General features: G+C 43.0%; 1 protein-coding gene across 9 annotated transcripts in view; it reads right to left on the bottom strand.

Moving 5' to 3' along the window:
- Nucleotides 1-17,341, bottom strand: part of KIF13A (kinesin family member 13A) — a 220,889-nt gene that overhangs the window by 54,235 nt on the left and 149,313 nt on the right. For all 9 annotated transcript variants that reach the window (XM_058732899.1, XM_058732901.1, XM_058732903.1 and 6 more), the window contains 7 exons: nt 12,525-12,636; nt 11,928-12,140; nt 8,376-8,486; nt 6,907-7,041; nt 4,872-5,002; nt 618-704; nt 336-502 (listed from right to left, as the gene is read on the bottom strand). In XM_058732899.1, the coding sequence (XP_058588882.1) occupies nt 336-502; nt 618-704; nt 4,872-5,002; nt 6,907-7,041; nt 8,376-8,486; nt 11,928-12,140; nt 12,525-12,636 (956 nt within the window). The remainder of the gene's footprint in view (nt 1-335; nt 503-617; nt 705-4,871; nt 5,003-6,906; nt 7,042-8,375; nt 8,487-11,927; nt 12,141-12,524; nt 12,637-17,341) is intronic.

The raw sequence follows: 17,341 nt of genomic DNA, 5'->3' as shown, positions 1-17,341 counted from the left end.
CCTGCTGGGGATTTTTGTGCTCTGAAAGATTCAGAAATGACAAGCCCAGTAAGGGGAATTTGAAAAGGAATGCCACCATAGTCCTTCCGGACTCTATGACCTTGGAAATGTTACCACGACTGGCTCGGAAACAAGGGGCTCAAAAAAGGGACTACCCACTCCTTGGTTACACTTGAGGGAGCAGATCAGGCCACTGGGATGTTTCATGAGCCCCTCTCCAGGGGCCTCTGTAAGAAATTAGCAATTTTATGTATCTAAGTTTCAGAGTGATACTTTATGCAAGCACATCCCTCAAGGAGCTGCCCAAGACGGAGGAATCGGAGGGAAGGTCTTACCATTGCTGTTCAGCGTTTTCATGATAACCTCCATCTGTGCAAATTCATAGTTATAGTCTGGTTCCGAGGAAGCTTCACTGGCTGCGTCCAGGTCATGCTCCGGCGGGCCAGTTTCCTTTTCAAAGTCTTTCAACCAGTCTCGCCGTTTCCTCTTAGGTAAGTTAATTCTGTGGGGTTTTCCACCATTAGAGAAAATTGACTTGTTTTATACTCAGGTAACAGTAAAAAAAAAAAAAAAAAAAAAAAAAAAAGTGAAAATATTAGGGAACCCAAAGAGGTTACCTAAAAAAGTGGTTATTTCCCCACAGGATTCTATCACCGTGCCACAGCTGGGTAGTGCTGCACACAAGGGTGCCATTTACACAGGACCTAAAAGAAGACCAGGGAATATGTCAGTTCAGTGGGAAAGAGCACAGAACCCAGACCCAGCAGCCCATGAGAGATGGAGAAGTTTCTCGCAACAGACATATTCTGCTAATACCAAAAGAAGGAGTAATAGAATTGCAACCACCCTCAAAACATGTGATCAGAACGCAGTGATGATCTGAGGCACTTGAGTGGCTCAGTGGGTTAAGTGTCGAACTTTGACTCAGGTCATGATCCCGTGGTTTGTGAGTTCGAGCCCTATGATGGCCTCTGCACTGAGAGTGCGGAGCCTGCTTCACGTCCTCTGTCCCCCTCTCTCTGCCCCTCCGTCCCTTCTCTCTCAACAAATAAACATAAAAAAAAAAAAAAAAAAAAAAAAGAAAGAAAAGAACAAAACACGATGATCAAGGGCAGCCAACTTCCCTCAAAGATAGACAACTTGGCATGATGTGCTCCTGATGGAAACATACACAAGAATGCCTATGGAATTTTCTTGTCCAAATTTGAGTTGAATCTGATCAAGCTGTTACATCAAAATACCAACTTAGGAAATACAGAAGGTGGTGGAAGATGCTAAATAATGCCATGGGACACAACGAGCAAAATGCTGACTACAGAAAACAACCAAGCATCTTCAACAACTAAAATGCAAGGAAAAGGGGGTGGGGACAGAGGGAGGAGGAACCCGGAGGCTAAAAGAGACAAACAGCCAATGACAACGGTTGAATCTTATTTGATCCTGATTTCAAGAAACAAATGAAAAGGAACATTTCTGATACCTTTGGGGAGATGTGAACACTGACTCAATATATGAAGGTTAATAAGGCATTATTGTTAATTATTTTAGGTGTGATGGAACTTAAGCTATGTTCACGAACACTTGTTTAGAAATACAAGCTGAGACATTCATGGATAAAAAGTTATACTGTCGGGAATTTTCTTTAAAATAACCCAGAGGGAAGGGAGGGGGGAGATGTGGAGGGTATAGAAATAAAAGCAAAACTGTCTGCGAGATGCTCATTTTTGAAGCTGGATGATGGATATACAGGGGGTTCACCATACTCTTCTTTCTACTTTATATGTTTGAAGCTTTCCATAATAGAAACTTGGGGAAAACATAAAAGAACACCAGGCTTAAATCCTAAATAGCTACCAAACAAATTGTAAAAATAAGACAAATAGCCAGAGATGGGGGAAAGGACTCCGAGTCTGTTATACTGCACGAATCACACCTCAGATCACGTGCACTGTGTCTCTGGCTTTGTGCTGGCCTGTGCATCTGGGATTCGATTCAAACCCTATAGCTGCAACTCTGCCCAGAGGACATCTGGAGCTGGTCTCCCAAGGGCACAGGTTTCCTCACCTTACAGCTATGCTACGGCTTACAGGGTACAAGGGGCTGTGAATGACTCACTGTAACAGATTTCATAGGATTTCCTGTCGATCGGAAGATCTCATCAACTGATTTTTAACATAGTTAAAGCTTTGCCACTGTGACTTTTTTTAGGGGGAGATGAAAAGTCATCCAGAATTTTTAGTGCAGATAATTTTTTTAAATGTTTATTTATTTATTTTGAGAGAGAGAGGATCCCAAGCAGGGTCTGGGCTGTCAGCCCAGAGCCCCTCAGGGCTTGATCTCAAGAACCCTGAGATCATGACCTGAGCCGAGATCAAGAGTCGGATGCTTAACCTACTGAGCCATCCAGGCACCCCTAATGTTCTTATACATGTTTCCTTCATTTAGAAAAGAGATTTTGTGGCAGTGCATGCATGGCTCAATAGATTAAGAGTCCAACTCTTGTTTTCAGCTCAGGTCATAATGTCTGGTTTCATGAGTTCAAGCCCCACGTTGGTCTCTGGGCTGTCAGTGTGGAGCCTGCTTGGGATTCTCTCTCTCTCCCTGCCCCCCACTCATGCTGCCTCTGCCTCTCTCAAATAAATAAACTTTAAATGAAAAAGAAAGATTTGGGGGCACCTGGGTGGCTCAGTTGGTTGAGAGTCTGAGTTCAGATCAGGTCATGATCTCATGGTTTCTGAGTTTGAGCCCTGCATCAGGCTCTGTGCTGTCAGTACAGAGTTCACTTCAGATCCTCTGACCCCTGCCTCTCTGTGCCCTTCCCCTGCTTGTGTGTGGGCTCTCTCTCAAAAAAGAAACATTAAAAAAAAGAGAGAGAGATTTTGCTGGTATTTAAGAAAAAAATTAGGAGGATATTAATTAATTAAAGTTTAACTTGCTAAAGAACTGTCAGGTGAAGTTTGATGGAGAAAAAAATGAATATTATTCTTAGTTTTAATTTTTCAATAAATTAGTTTTCTCATACAATCTCATTATCTAGCTCTTAATCTTGACCGGACTCTCTAGCTCAAGGTCACCGAATAAGGAGAACTCACAAAGGAAAATAATCCTCTCTTTGCAGTAATATTTCAAGTACAGGGGCTAAATTTTTATTGATAAAAATACCCTGGAAAGACCATCTCATATGTTTTTAATTTGTCATGCACAAACAAGATAAAACATTGGTGTGTATATATTTTTATTATCTTTTGAGAGAGAGAGTATGGGAGAGGGCCAGAGAGAGAATCCCAACAGGCTCCACACTCACAGCACAGAGCCTGACGCAGGGCTCGATCCCACAAATCGCGAGATCTTGACCTGAGCCAAGAACAAGAGTCAGATGCTCAACTGACTGAGCCACCTGACTCAGGCGCCCCTGAGTGTGCATATTTTATACTAACATGCTCCCTTTATTCTTGCCAATGAAAATGACTCAATGCTAACTCAAGCTTCAAAGGTCTGTGTCCATCTATTTGGAATTATGGACTAATTTATTCATTTGAGAAAAGTGGAAAATGAGACTAGAATACGTGTGTGTGGGGGTGTGTGTGTGTGTATCTGTATCCATCTATCTATCTATCTATCTATCTACCTATCTATCTATACGTCTATACGCATACACATATTCTTGCCAGAAGGATGATGAAAAGTTGTTTTTGGGGGAAAATTTTTAATAAAATACTTACCTCTTCTACCTAAAAAACATTAGTCAGTTTATAAGGAAAATACCTGCCCAGTTTATTAAGATATCTAAGTAACTTAATATATTTAGGTATATAGATGGATGGATACCCAGACCTATGTATCTATAATCTAATATCTAATGGCAGTATAACAAATTGAAACTTGTCACTCAGTGTCCTTTATTGTTTTAAGCTCTGAATTATAATTTAATTTTCAGTTCCTCATTTTCATTGTCCATATTTTGATACACAAGTGCACGAGAATGGTCTTAGCAGATATAGAACCTTCCCATCATCTCAGAAAGTTGTATTGGGCAGTGTTGTTCTAGAATGAAACTAAAAACAGTTCCGAAGCAAATGAGAGAGGAATATAATAAGCTTTGTCTTTCTTATTTATTGCTAACTTTCATGATCATTTATATATTTAAGGGACCCTTATATAGGTGCACGCACGTGCACACACACACACACACACACGCTCCTTTTTTTTTTTTAATGTTTATTTGTTTTTGAGAGAGACAGAGAGAGAGAGAGAGAGAGCGAGCAAGTGGGAGAGGGGCAGAGAGAGAGGGAGACACGGAATCTGAAGCAGGCTCCAGGCTCTAAGCTGTCAGCGCAGAGCCCGATGTGGGGCTCGAACTAATGAACTGCAAGATCATCACCTGAGCTGAAGTCAGACGTTTAACCCACTGAGCCACCCAGGCGCCCCCACTTTTTTTTAAATGTTTATTTATTTTTGAGAGAGTGCGAACGTACACACTCACTTCTGAACACATGTATAAACATTACTTTGACTTAGAGTATGTTCTTATTACAATAATATAAAGAAAAGTTATGGAAATTGCCTGGGTTGGTAATGTATCCAGCCAAGAAATTAGCATTAAAAAGTAATTTCTAGTTGGACACATGCCTGGGAATTTGTTAAGAAGCAAATACAAAATGTCTTTGCAGCAATTTGTGTCCCCTCACCCAGGCCACGAGACTCCTGCAGATAAGCTCCCACTGAAGATGATGCACCTAAGGAATCACATGCTGCTCGAGGCAAAAGAACCCACTGAAGTCTTAACTTTGAAATAAGTGAGCAAACAGACAGAACGGGGTTTCTGAAAACCAGGCTCATCGGCATGTGAAGGAGCCATTTACTTTTCCTACCTTGAATTTTCTTTTGGAGTGAGAGTAACATCACCATCAGATGCGATGTCGATCTCACAGTGCTCCGGCTGTATTCCTATGCCAAAGAGCTGGATGTCCTGGGATGTGTCTGCACCCACCCTGGTATGGTCCTAGTAACAGATCATGAAAGAAAGGAAATCATCTATACTTACAAGTAACTCAACAAAAATTTATCACAATCAATTTAAATAACCCAACAGCATGACAATATTAAATGAATCAGATACAAGATATTTGGGGTGCTCTAAGTCAAATCTTCCATGACATTTGTACTTATCTATTTATTTTTGAAACAGAGAGAGTGAGACAGAGAGAGAACGAGCAGGGGAGGGGCAGAGAGAGAGGGAAGGAGAGAGAGAGAATCCCAAGCAGGCTCTGCACTGTCAACATAGAGCCTGATGCGGGGCTCGAACTCATGAACCGTAAGATCATAACCTAAGCCAAAATCAAGAGTCAGACACTTAACCAACTGAGCTACCCAGGTGCCTCTATGTTTTTAATTTGAGAGAGAGAGAGAGAGAGAGAGAGAGAGAGTTTGAGCACATAAGCAGGGGAGGGGCGAGGAGGGGGGGGAGAGAAAGAGAGAGAGAGAAAATCTCAAGTAAGCTCCATGCTCAGTGCAGAGCCCCACCCAGGGCTCAATCCCACGATCCTGGGATCATGACCTGAGCCGAAATCAAGAGTTGGATGCTCATCCAGCTGAGCCGCCCAGGCACCCCAGTAGTTGAGTGTTGAATACCAATCCTACATAGAGTGTGGAAGCCTGTGGGCTATAGAATGCACAGATGAGCAGGACTTCAAGTACCTCAAACCCTAGACACAGGAGGACTGTGACTCCTGGGGAGGCGGTCCACTGCTCGTCCCTTTGTTTCTTTCGTTGCTCTAAAAATCACTGAGTCACCATGATAATAATATTTCCCTATTCAACAGAAAGGCTTGGTCTTTCAAAATTAGGATTTTGGACACAATTCCTTACGCCTTAGTCATGTTCTAAACAAACAGATCTTGAGTCCATTAGTGGGCTTAATAAGTCAGGGGCCATTTGCCCCATATTTAGGTCTCTGGGAAAAGTAAAATAGAAAGGATGAAGGAAAACTGAGGCTCCTTTCCTCAATTCTAGCTTATTTTCCATCACACTTTTTATATTAACTAGGCAGATCAGAATCCTTAACAAGGCACTTATTTAACTTTTTGCAAGTGGGTAAATCTTTTCATTTAGAGATTTCGGTATGTGGACAGTTACATAAGCTGCCTTCAAGTCTCCAGGTCTCTAATCCTTGAGAGTTACGTACTGCCACATACATTTATATACTATCATAACTCAGGAATTGTGTGTGTGTATGTGTGTGTGCATATTAAAAAGGCCCTATGTCTTTTGGGGTACCCCATATCAGTGCCTATCAGGTACCCTATTTCAAACAGATGTCTCATTTTTCACTTTCACAAAATAAACCAGCATTTCCAAAAGTGTGGTCCGACAGAGAAAGATAGACACCATATGATTTTGCTTTATGTGGAATCTAAAAAACAAACAAACAAACAAACAAACAAACAAGCAAACAAAGAAAAAGCAGAAGCAGACCCATAAATATAGAGAACAAACCGATGGTTGCCAGAGGGGAGGTTTTCACTCTCAATGGTAACCTGACTGCACTATCCCTCCTCTTTCAATGAGGGCTAAGCTGGATACAAAAAGCAAAACCAGGGGCACCTGGGTGGCTCAGCTGGTTAAGCATCCAACTTCTGCTCAGGTCATGATTGCACGGTTCGTGGGTCGGAGCCCCACGTGGGGCTCTGCGCTGACAGCTCGGAGCCCGGAGCCTGCTTCGGATTCTGTGTCTCCCTCTCTCTCTCTCTCTCTCTCTCTCTCTGCCCCTCCCCTGCTTGTGCTTTGTCTCTCAAAAATAAATAAAATGTTCAAAAAGCCAAATCATGGGTACAGGCGCCCAGATTCCAATGGGAGTGATATGTGAATGCATCAGGATTGCAACCATCTATTTATATACACTCTTACCTTTAAATAATAAACCAGAAGCTCGTTAAGAGCAGGATCCGCGTTCAGGTTGACTAAGTAGCACTTATCATCTCCCACCTTGATACCCGATGTCTCCAGGGAAATCCCCATACTCTCAAGCTGTCGTTGTCTCTCCTGGGCACAAAAACAGACAAACACAGGGGACTCTATTTGTTGATCTACTGACAAGATGTATCCATGGAAAGTTTAAGTCACTCTTTCTGGGGACAAGGCCAATGAAATCACACATCACAACCAAGTTTAGGGAGTCTCTAAAATGCGTGACGTCTTGTGTCCATGTTAAAAGTGTGCTAAGAGTGAACCAGATACCATCTTCCGTTTAAGGGGTTTATAGTCCAGTCGAGGGGACAAGACCACGTACCTAAATCAGAGGAGAAGAGCCCTGTGTCACTGGAGAGGAACAAGGTACTATGGGGCTTCCAAAGAAGGAGCCCATGATGTATTCAGAGACCAGGAAAGGCTTCAGGAAAAGAATATACTTGCGATGTCTCTTGAAGTATAAGAATTCCACAGGAAGAAACGGAGGAGAAGTAAGGTAAGAGCAAGGTGTTGTAAGGGCACAGGAAAGACTGGGCATATTGCCTGATTTCAGGTGATAATAACCCTAGTAAACGTGGGAAAGTCATGGGAGATGGGGGCAGGAAGTACTGATCTACAACAGCAAGCAAAACAAAGTCCCTTTTGTGAAAACTTATATTCTAGTAGAAAGAGACAGGCCATAAAAGAAAAAAAACAAAAACCAGACAAGCAAAACAGAATTTCCAGGGATGATAAAGTGCCGTGAAGAAGTACGAAGCAACGGATGAGAGACAGGAAGTCAGCAGTACGTGTGTGGGGTACGCAAGCACGGGTCTGTGTGAGAATAACACCTACGAGAAACATATAAGCAAAAGGCTTGACTAGGTCCCAGTTACTGCTTTCAAGCTACCTGATTGGGATGGGCCAATATTTCCAAGTAGTCAGCGAGATTAAAATGTTCACAAAATGTATAGTGCAGATTCAGAAAACATACCCACTCACACACAAGGGCAGAATTAGTCCTTGCTTCATATCGTTTCTCAAGTAAAGTTCATATAACATTTTCTTACAAGCCCCAAAAATCAAATACACTGGGAAAAAGACCATGATGAGTGGTAGGTTATAAATTCTCGGCCAGTCAGGTAGCACACTTTGCCGGGTGATGTAAAATCACAAAATAGAAAAGCAGGAAACATTAACAGTGTTTCCTGTAGACCATGCCTGTTCCAGCTCAGTGCTCCTAACAAATAAATGGACCAAATGGTAGTTGATAAAGGACAACGAAGTTACAGGCTCTAAAAGTGATCTCTGTAGTCTTGGTGAGCAGAAAGACGTCCTTGAATGGCTTTGGGAGGATGATGAGTGGCTACGCAGAAAAGATGGCAAATGAAAAAGAATCACAAGATTTTAGGCCTAAATTATCGGGCTACCTGTGCGATTTCTTCTGTTTTCCTCAGCTTCTCTTCCCAAGTCACTGTTAGTTCTTTGATCAGCTTTTCAGATTCTTCAAGCTTCTCTTTTAGTTCAGGGGCCTTCATAGCCTTAAAATGAAACCAGAGATATCTGATTTTCTATTTTTTCCCCACCATTATTCATAAAACAATCCTTTACTGTGCTTCTGAAGTGGCTATCAACAGTCTGTTGGAAGCAATTAAGTCATACACTGTCAGGGTGGACTTGTACATCTTTATTAATAAAAAGAAATGTAAGAATAAATGACTGCTACTCTTTAGAGGGGAAAAGGAATACCAGTGCCCTGAATTAAACTGATACAAATCACTACAGAGTAATTTTATCCATCGTACTTAAATTTCACATTTAAAGACCTAAAAGATGCTAAAGTTTGTCTTCAAAGCAGAAACGTCATAACAAAGGTAACTTAAGCACTGTTACCTTTTTTTTGTTTTCCCCAGCAAGACAGAGATCAACACACATCATCAATAAACACATCCCAGTGATAACCTACCAGGAAAAGAGAAGATTCTTCTCTTTTATTTTATTTTATTTTATTTTAAAATTTTTAGCGTTTTTATTTTATTTTTGAGACAGGGAGAGACAGAGCATGAACGGGGGAGGGTCAGAGAGAGGGAGACACAGAATCTGAAACAGGCTCCAGGCTCTGAGCTGTCAGCACAGAGCCCGACGCGGGGCTCGAACTCACAGACCGCGAGATCATGACCTGAGCCGAAGTCGGACGCTTAACCGACTGGGCCACCCAGGCGCCCCTCTTCTCATTTATTTTAAAATTGGACTCTGGATCATTTAAAACTCCTTTTCTGGGGCGCCTGGGTGGCTTAGTCAGTTAAGCGTCGACTCAGGTCATAATCTCACAGTTCGTGGATTCAAGCCCCACGTCAGGCTCTGTGCTGACAGCTCAGAGCCTGGAGTCTGCTTTGGATTCTGTGTCTCCTTCTCTCTCTGCCCCTCCCCTGCAGTGCTCTGTCTCTCTCTCAAAAATAAATAAACATGAAAAAAAATTTTTTTTAGTGGATGGTGATAAAAACCTTGTGTATTCATTACTCCCTTGGAAACAAGACATCTGGGTAAAAGGGTAGGAATTTCCCTCTGAGTCTGTGGAGTGAGAATAACTAAGGGGTCTCAATAGAGATGTATATATATATATATATATATATATATATATATATATATATATATATATATATATATATATATAAAGCTTTTTTAAGCTAAGCTGTTACTTGGGGGCTTTACTTGGAATGGCATGCTTTGACCCCCTATGGCAACATGAGCCTCCACAAAGTGTAAGCCCATGAACAAGAAAGATGGCAGGGTTGGACAAGAGGCCACAGCGGCAACGTTGTGGACTCTCCCTGAGGCACCGAGGTCACAGTGGGAACAGAGTCTGCGAGGGACACTCAGTGCTGGGTATAAGGGGACACCCATGAAAACCCTAGGTGAACCCGCTGTGGCTCCTCTTCCGTTCTCTTTGGCCAGGCATCATTCTACCGTCTGGCCTGGATTACATGGTCATGGTAGAAAAGCAGGTTCAGAGACAAGAGGAAAGAAGGAGCTCATCCACGTATGTACTGACTGCAGAACCATTACATTTTCCTCCTAGGATCATGGCTCTTCAAAGTTGATTGGTATTTTTATTTTTATTTTTTTAAAAAATTTTTTTTTTCAACTTTTTTTTTTTTTTTTTTTTTTTTTTTTGGGACAGAGAGAGACAGAGCATGAACAGGGGAGGGGCAGAGAGAGAGGGAGACACAGAATCGGAAACAGGCTCCAGGCTCCGAGCCATCAGCCCGGAGCCTGACGCGGAGCTCGAACTCACGGACCGCAAGATCGTGACCTGGCTGAAGTCGGACGCTTAACCGACTGCGCCACCCAGGCGCCCCTGATTGGTATTTTTATATTTAAGTTTATTTATTCTTTTAAGAGAGAGAGAGAGAGAGAGAGAGAGAGAGAGAGAGAGAGGGAGTCTGTGAGTGAGTGGGGGAGGGGCAGAGAGAGAGACGGGGACAGAGGATCTGAAGCAGGCTGTGCGCAGACAGCAGAGAGCCCAATGTGGGGCTCGAACTCACAAACCAAGAGATTCATGACCCGAGCCGAAGGCAGATGCTTAACCGACTGAGCTACCCGGGCACCCTTAATTTGTTTTTTTTTTTAGTGTTTTATTTGTTTTTGAGAGAGGGAACAAGAAGGGGAGGAACAAAGAGAGCGGGACAGAGGATCCGAAGTGGGCTCTGAGCTGTCAGCACAGAGCCCAACGCGGGACTCGAACTCACAAACTGTGAGATCATGACCTGAGGTCAGACGCTCAACCGAATGAACCACCCAGGCCCCCCACAGTGTTTTATTTTCTAGGTGTTTTGCTACCTTCTTGGCATCAATGAAAAGTATGTTTGATGCACTGAATGCTTATAAACATGATAATAACAGGAGGTAACAACATTTATTGAGCACTTACGATGCACCAGCATTGTGCTAAGTGCTCTCCAGTATCAGTGTTGCACTAGGGGTTAGGGATGAAAACCAGGAATAAAACAAGGCTTCCTGCACTTCAGAAGCCCAAGCTGGAAGAAGACAATGCCTTGTCAGTGCAACTCCATGATCACCAACGAATGGGAAGTTCAGATCCCAGGCTGTGACTCCCTTTCTCTCTGCCTCAATCTCCTATTGATTATCTTTTTGACTAGAGAAGCTGATAGACAAAAAGTATTTCAACAGGGCCTGGCACACAAGTGCTCAAAAAATAACAGTATTACCCCCCCCCCCCCCCCTCATTTACTACTCTTCCAGAAGGGAGGGGTCAGGAGGGAGCGGTATGAAGGAATGTGAACTCAGCAGCCCTAGGTCCACACCCAAGTGAGGCAGGGGGAAGCACGTGACTCACACTAAGGCACTTACTCGGCCTTCATTTCAGTCCTATTACCTATTTCAAATGAGCTGGATGCCTCACCCAGTAACTTGCAAAAAGCAATAGCTACTTAGAAGAGGGTATGATTATTAAAGCTGGGTAAAGCCAAGGAAAGGTGGTAACATGAGAAATGACCGATTTGGTTTCCTGCCAGGAGCTGATATACATGAGGCAAAATAAAAGGAGATTTCTGAGTTCTTTTCCTAATGTTTCTCTTCCATCATGCTGCCTTCCCTGACTTAAGGAAGAGAGGACATAGAACTAATTTCTCTGAAAACCGCAAGGCCCTATGGGCACAGAGTGTACAATGGTAATAAAAACAACCCATTTGGTTCTTAGGATTTCACGCTGGACAAGATCGGTGCCCGAGGGCCAACTGATCTACCAAGGCAAACAATTAGGCAGTAGCAACAACTCACTTTTAGTTGACTGGAGGTTAAGTTCCTAGGACAGATGGCTATATGCTTAGCATACAGGAGATGTCAGTCAGAAATGCCGAATGCACGGAGATGACCTAGAACTTCAGGCGACCACATCCTCCCTGACTCAGATACGACACGCCAGGGGATCTCAAAAACAGGGAGCACCAGGCTGATCTTACCTCAGCCTGCGAGAGCTGCTCCTTCAGTTTCTCTACCTCCTCCCGCAGCTCCCGGATGACTTTGGCATTGGGGTCCTCGTTCACAATGGCGTGGTTAACGATCCTTTTGGCTCTATCCGCGTATCGCAGGGTGGAGAGGGTCTCCTCATAGTTGTCTGCTGCTGGGCTAATGGTGGCTATCATAGAGGTCTGGCTGTTGCCCCCCAAGTTATCCTGCAAAATATTTCCAGTAGCCTCTTAAGAAATGATCCCCGTTCTGTGAACAACATGTATGATGGAAGCTGAAGACATGCATATACGACATTCTCTGTGAAGAAAATGTGTTGTGGAAATGGCACCGTATTTCATGAGTCACTTTATGATGAGGTGTGGTTTCTCTATAGTCACAACAACGAACAATGCCTGATGAATAGCGTTATCATGGGGGCAAAAGAGGCAACAGGAATGAGTTTTCATTCTGCATTCCTAGGAATTCGGATTAACAGTATTGGCGGAGGGTTGTGCTGTATCTGGTTAGCTCTGCACACACCTTTCAGCTGCCTCCTCTGAAACAGCCAGGTTTTAGTTGGAAAGGAACACACTAGAACAATGAATTACCTTAAGAAGCCAAGTGAGCACTGAATCTCGATAAGGCACAAATTTGTTTTTACCCTTGCCAGCTGCCTGGTCAGCCAGCGAGGATATAACCAACCCCAAGGTTGTAAGGGATCTGCCAAAAGAAAAAACATTTAGAAATTAGCTTTATGGAATGGTTATGTTGTTTGCACAAAACAATAATCGTTCCAGGCATTAGGGATAAAGTATGCAGAACACCAAGGCCCTAAAGTTGATATAACCAAGTTTGCATTAATTTGTCAAGAAGCTAAGAAAAAGAAAAACAGAAAGTAACTCCATTAATTTAAAAGAATGAATTCAGAATCCCTGTAAAAATCGATTCTGTTCAATCACAGGGCCTGTGAGACAGACATTTCAGAACCTGGGAGCCTACATTTAAGCGATCATTCTAGGGAATTTTAATTTACTCCAAATATTATGTTGAAAGTCTGAACCATTTTACTCTTTGGGTAGAATTCGGACCATTCGGGCCCTCATTTTGTTTTCTGTAACAACCACGTAACTTGAAGAGAACCTTTCCCTACATGTTACAGGGTAGATGCCGTTCATCTGTTACAGCTGGCAAGTTTACTTCAGTCTGGAGTTTTTACAGCTGTACAGAACAATGACCCACCCAAGCAGAGGACAGCGTATGGCTACTCTTTCAACACCTGCTACAGAGAGCAGCACTGGCGTCCCCCAAGAGCTGGTTAGAAACAAAGGCTCTTAGAAGCCTCCCCGGGCCTACTAAGTCAGAGCCAGCGAAAGGCATTTCCAGGTGATTCACAGGCATGCTAAATTTTGAGAGGCCCTGGATGAACAATGCCCAAGATGGTACATATATTTAACTGTATAGGCTCAAATCATGGTGCTCGGACCAAAAGCACCAGCACGACTTAGGACCTTGTTACAAATGCATGTTCTCAGGCCCCACCCCATCCCAGACCTATAGACACTCGTGGTGGGACCCAGCACTCTGCTTTAAATTTTTTTTTTTCAACGTTTTTTATTTATTTGTGGGACAGAGAGAGACAGAGCATGAACGGGGGAGGGGCAGAGAGAGAGGGAGACACAGAAGCGGAAACAGGCTCCAGGCTCCGAGCTGTCAGCCCAGAGCCCGACGCGGGGCTCGAACTCACGGACCGCGAGATCGTGACCTGGCTGAAGTCGGACGCTCAACCGACGGCGCCACCCAGGCGCCCCCCCAGCACTCTGCTTTAACCAGCCCTCCAGGGGACTCTGGTGTAGGCTGAAGTAGTCCCCTGAGCATTCCCTGGACGCTAACACATGTTCTCTGAACCTGGAGAAAAGATCACCACAAAAACAACAGATTGGCGGACTTGAGGGATGAAGAACATCCTACTGTGTCACAGTTAAGTACCAAGTACGCTTTTAAAAGGAAATCCCAAGTTTAGCAGCCAGAAAAGAGAGAACTCCTCAGGAGATCTCCCAGGAGTGCAGGGAAGCTGACATGATATCACAAAGAGAAAATGCTTTGTGAATGGTTAAAAAATTAAATTCTATGACCTATTTATAAAAACAAAAAAGAGCACAATTCAGCAAGTGACCAGAGTTTAGCATGAAGGACTAGATAGCTTTCTAATGTTAACAAGAGACTTCCATTACATGAGTTGAAACAAAGCATATCTCTCACAAAACATAATTGCTCAAAGGTGAGTCACTTGAAAAGTCATTGAAATACAATGCAAACTCAAGAGGCAGAACACGAGCCAGAATTTTAATAATAGCCGTTCCTGCAAAGTGACATAAATACATACATTATAATTGACAGATTCAAAAGTTAAATCCACCCCAAAAGAAAAGAAAACATATGTCCATACAAAAAAAACACTCTTGTACAAGAGTGTTCACAGCTGCATTATTCGCAATAGCCACAATGTAGAAACCACCCACATGTCTGTCCACCAAATGATGACTAAAGTGTGGTATGTCCTCACAGTGGACTATATTATTCAGCCATAAGAGAGGATTCTGACAGAAGCTACAACATGGATGAAGCTTGAAAAGTTATGGTAAGTGAAAGAAGCCAAACACCAAAGGCCAATGTCCTGGGTTGAATACTGTGTACCCCAAATTCACGTTCACCAGAACCTGACATGTAATCTCATTTGGAAATAGGGTTTTGGCAGATGTGATTAATTAAGAGGAGATGATACTGACTTAAAGACGGCTGTAATCCAATGCCTGGTACCCTTCTAAGACGGCTGTGAAGACACACAGGCAACAGGGGAGCAGGCCATGTGAGAACAGAGGAGAGATGGAAGAGATGCATCTACAAGCCAAGGAAGGTCAAGGAGAGCCAGCCACCACTAGAAGGTGGTAGGACAGAAGCATGCAACAGATTTTCCCTCTGAGCCCCAAGAAGGAACTAGCTCTGCCAATCCCCTCATTTTGCACTTCTGGCCTCCAGAATTGTAACAAATTTCTGTTGTTGTGAACTACCCAGTTTGTGGTAATCTTCTATGATAACACTGGGAAACTAATACAGCCACATAACGATTCCATTATTATGAAATACCCAGAATAGGCGAATCCATAGGGATGGAAGCAGTGGTTGCCCAGGGCTGGGGTGGTGTAAATGGGGAATGACTTAGACACAGAGTTTCTCTGGGGATGATGGAAATGTTTTCAAATTCGATCATGGTGATGGTTACACATTCTGATAAAAAAGCCACTAAATTGTACATTTTTAAATGGCAAAGTATGTGTATATGAATCATTTCTCAATATAGCTGTTTAAAAAAAAAATTCAAGTTCAATCACTGCATCACTCCTCCCAAAGGTAACAACTTTAAGAAAGAACATGGCAAGAATAAACTACTGGGACTACATCAAAAGAAAAAGGTTTTACACAGAGAAGGAAACAATCAATAAAACTAAAAGGCAACTTACTGAATCTCAGAAGGTATTTGCAAATGACATATCCGATAAAGAGTTAGTACCCCAAAAATATAAAGAACTAATATGACTCAACACCCAAAGACAAATAATCCTATTAAAAATGGGCAGGAGACATGAATCGACATTTCTCCAAAGACATACAGATGGCCAACCGACACGTGAAAAGATGTTCAACATCATTCACCATCAGGAAAATGCAAATAAAAACTACAATGAAATATCACCTCACATCTGTCAGAATGGCTGAAGTCAACAACACAAGAAACAAACTGGTGAGGATGTAGAGAAAAAGGAACCTTCATGCACTGTTGGTGAGAATGCAAACTAATACAGCCACTGTGGTAAAGAGCATGGAGGTACCTCAAAAAATTAAAAATAGAACTACCCTACGATCCAGTAATCACACTAGTGGATATTTACCTTAAAAATACTTCCGATTCTGTGTCTCCCTCTCTCTCTGCCCCTCCCCCGTTCATGCTCTGTCTCTCTCTGTCCCAAAAATAAATAAAAAACGTTGAAAAAAAAATTTTTAAAAAGGGGTGCCTGGGTGGCGCAGTCTGTTAAAGCGTCCGACTTCAGCCAGGTCACGATCTCGCGGTCCGTGAGTTCGAGCCCCGCGTCGGGCTCTGGGCTGATGGCTCGGAGCCTGGAGCCTGTTTCCGATTCTGTGTCTCCCTCTCTCTCTGCCCCTCCCCCGTTCATGCTCTGTCTCTCTCTGTCCCAAAAATAAATAAAAAACGTTGAAAAATACAATAATACAGGGTGTGCCTGCATGGCTCAGTCAGTTAAGCATCTGGCTTTTGGTTTTGACTCAGGTCATAAGGTCATAGTTCATGGGTTCGAGCCTCGTGTTGGGCTCTGAGCTGACAGTGCAGGGGCCTGCTTGGAATTCTCTCTTTCTCTCTGCCTGCTGCCCCACCCCCCCCAATCCCATGCTCTGTGATCTCTCTCAAAATAAATAAACTTTAAAAAATTCAAAGGGATACTATTCAAAGGGATACATGCACCCCTATGTTTACTGCAACATTATCTACAAAAAGCCAAATTACAGAGACAGCCCAAGTGTCCATCAGTAAATGAATGGATAAAGAAGATGTGGTATCTACATACAATGGGATATTATTCAGCCTTAAAAAAGAATGAAATCTTGTCATTTGCAACAACACAGATACAGCTAGAGAGTATAATGCTAAGCAAAATAAGTCAATCTGAGAAAGATAAATACCATATGATTCCACTCACATGTGGAATTTAAGAAACAAAAGAAGCAGGGGTGCCCGGGTGGCTCAGCCGGTTAAGCGTACAACTTCTACTCAGGTCATGATCCCTCGGTTTGTGGGTTTGAGCCCCATGTCAGGCTCTGTGCTGACAGCTCAGAGCCTGGAGTCTGCTTCAGATTCTGTGTCTCCCTCTCTCTGCCTCTCCCCTGTTTGCAATTCGTGTGTCTCTCTCTCAAAAATAAATAAACATTAAAAATTAAAAAAAAAAAAAAAGCAAAGGAAAAAGAGAGACAAATCAAGAAATAAACTCTTAAGGCTAGAGAACAAACTGATGGCTACCAGAGGGGAGGGGGCAGGAGGATGGGGGTTCAAGAGTATACTTATCATGATGAAATAAAATTAAATTTAAAAAGTTAAGTAAAGGGGCGCCTGGGTGGCTCAGTAGGTTGAGCTTCCAACTCTTGATTTAGGCCCAGGTCATGATCTCACGGTTCATGGGTTTGAGCCGTGTGCTGACAGCACAGAGCCTGCTTGGGATGCTCTTCTCTCTCTCTCTCTCTCTCTCTCTCTCTGCCCCTCCCCCATTCCTGCTCTCCTCTCAATTAATAAATCAACATTAAACAATAAAAATAAAAAGATTTTCTCTCATTCTCTCTCTGCCCTTCTCCTGTGCTCTCT

The sequence above is a fragment of the Neofelis nebulosa genome, chromosome 6 (genome assembly GCF_028018385.1).
Source record: "Neofelis nebulosa isolate mNeoNeb1 chromosome 6, mNeoNeb1.pri, whole genome shotgun sequence".
Classification (NCBI taxonomy): domain Eukaryota; kingdom Metazoa; phylum Chordata; class Mammalia; order Carnivora; family Felidae; genus Neofelis; species Neofelis nebulosa.
Note: the sequence above shows the minus strand (reverse complement) of the source record. Positions and strands in the feature narration are given on the sequence as shown.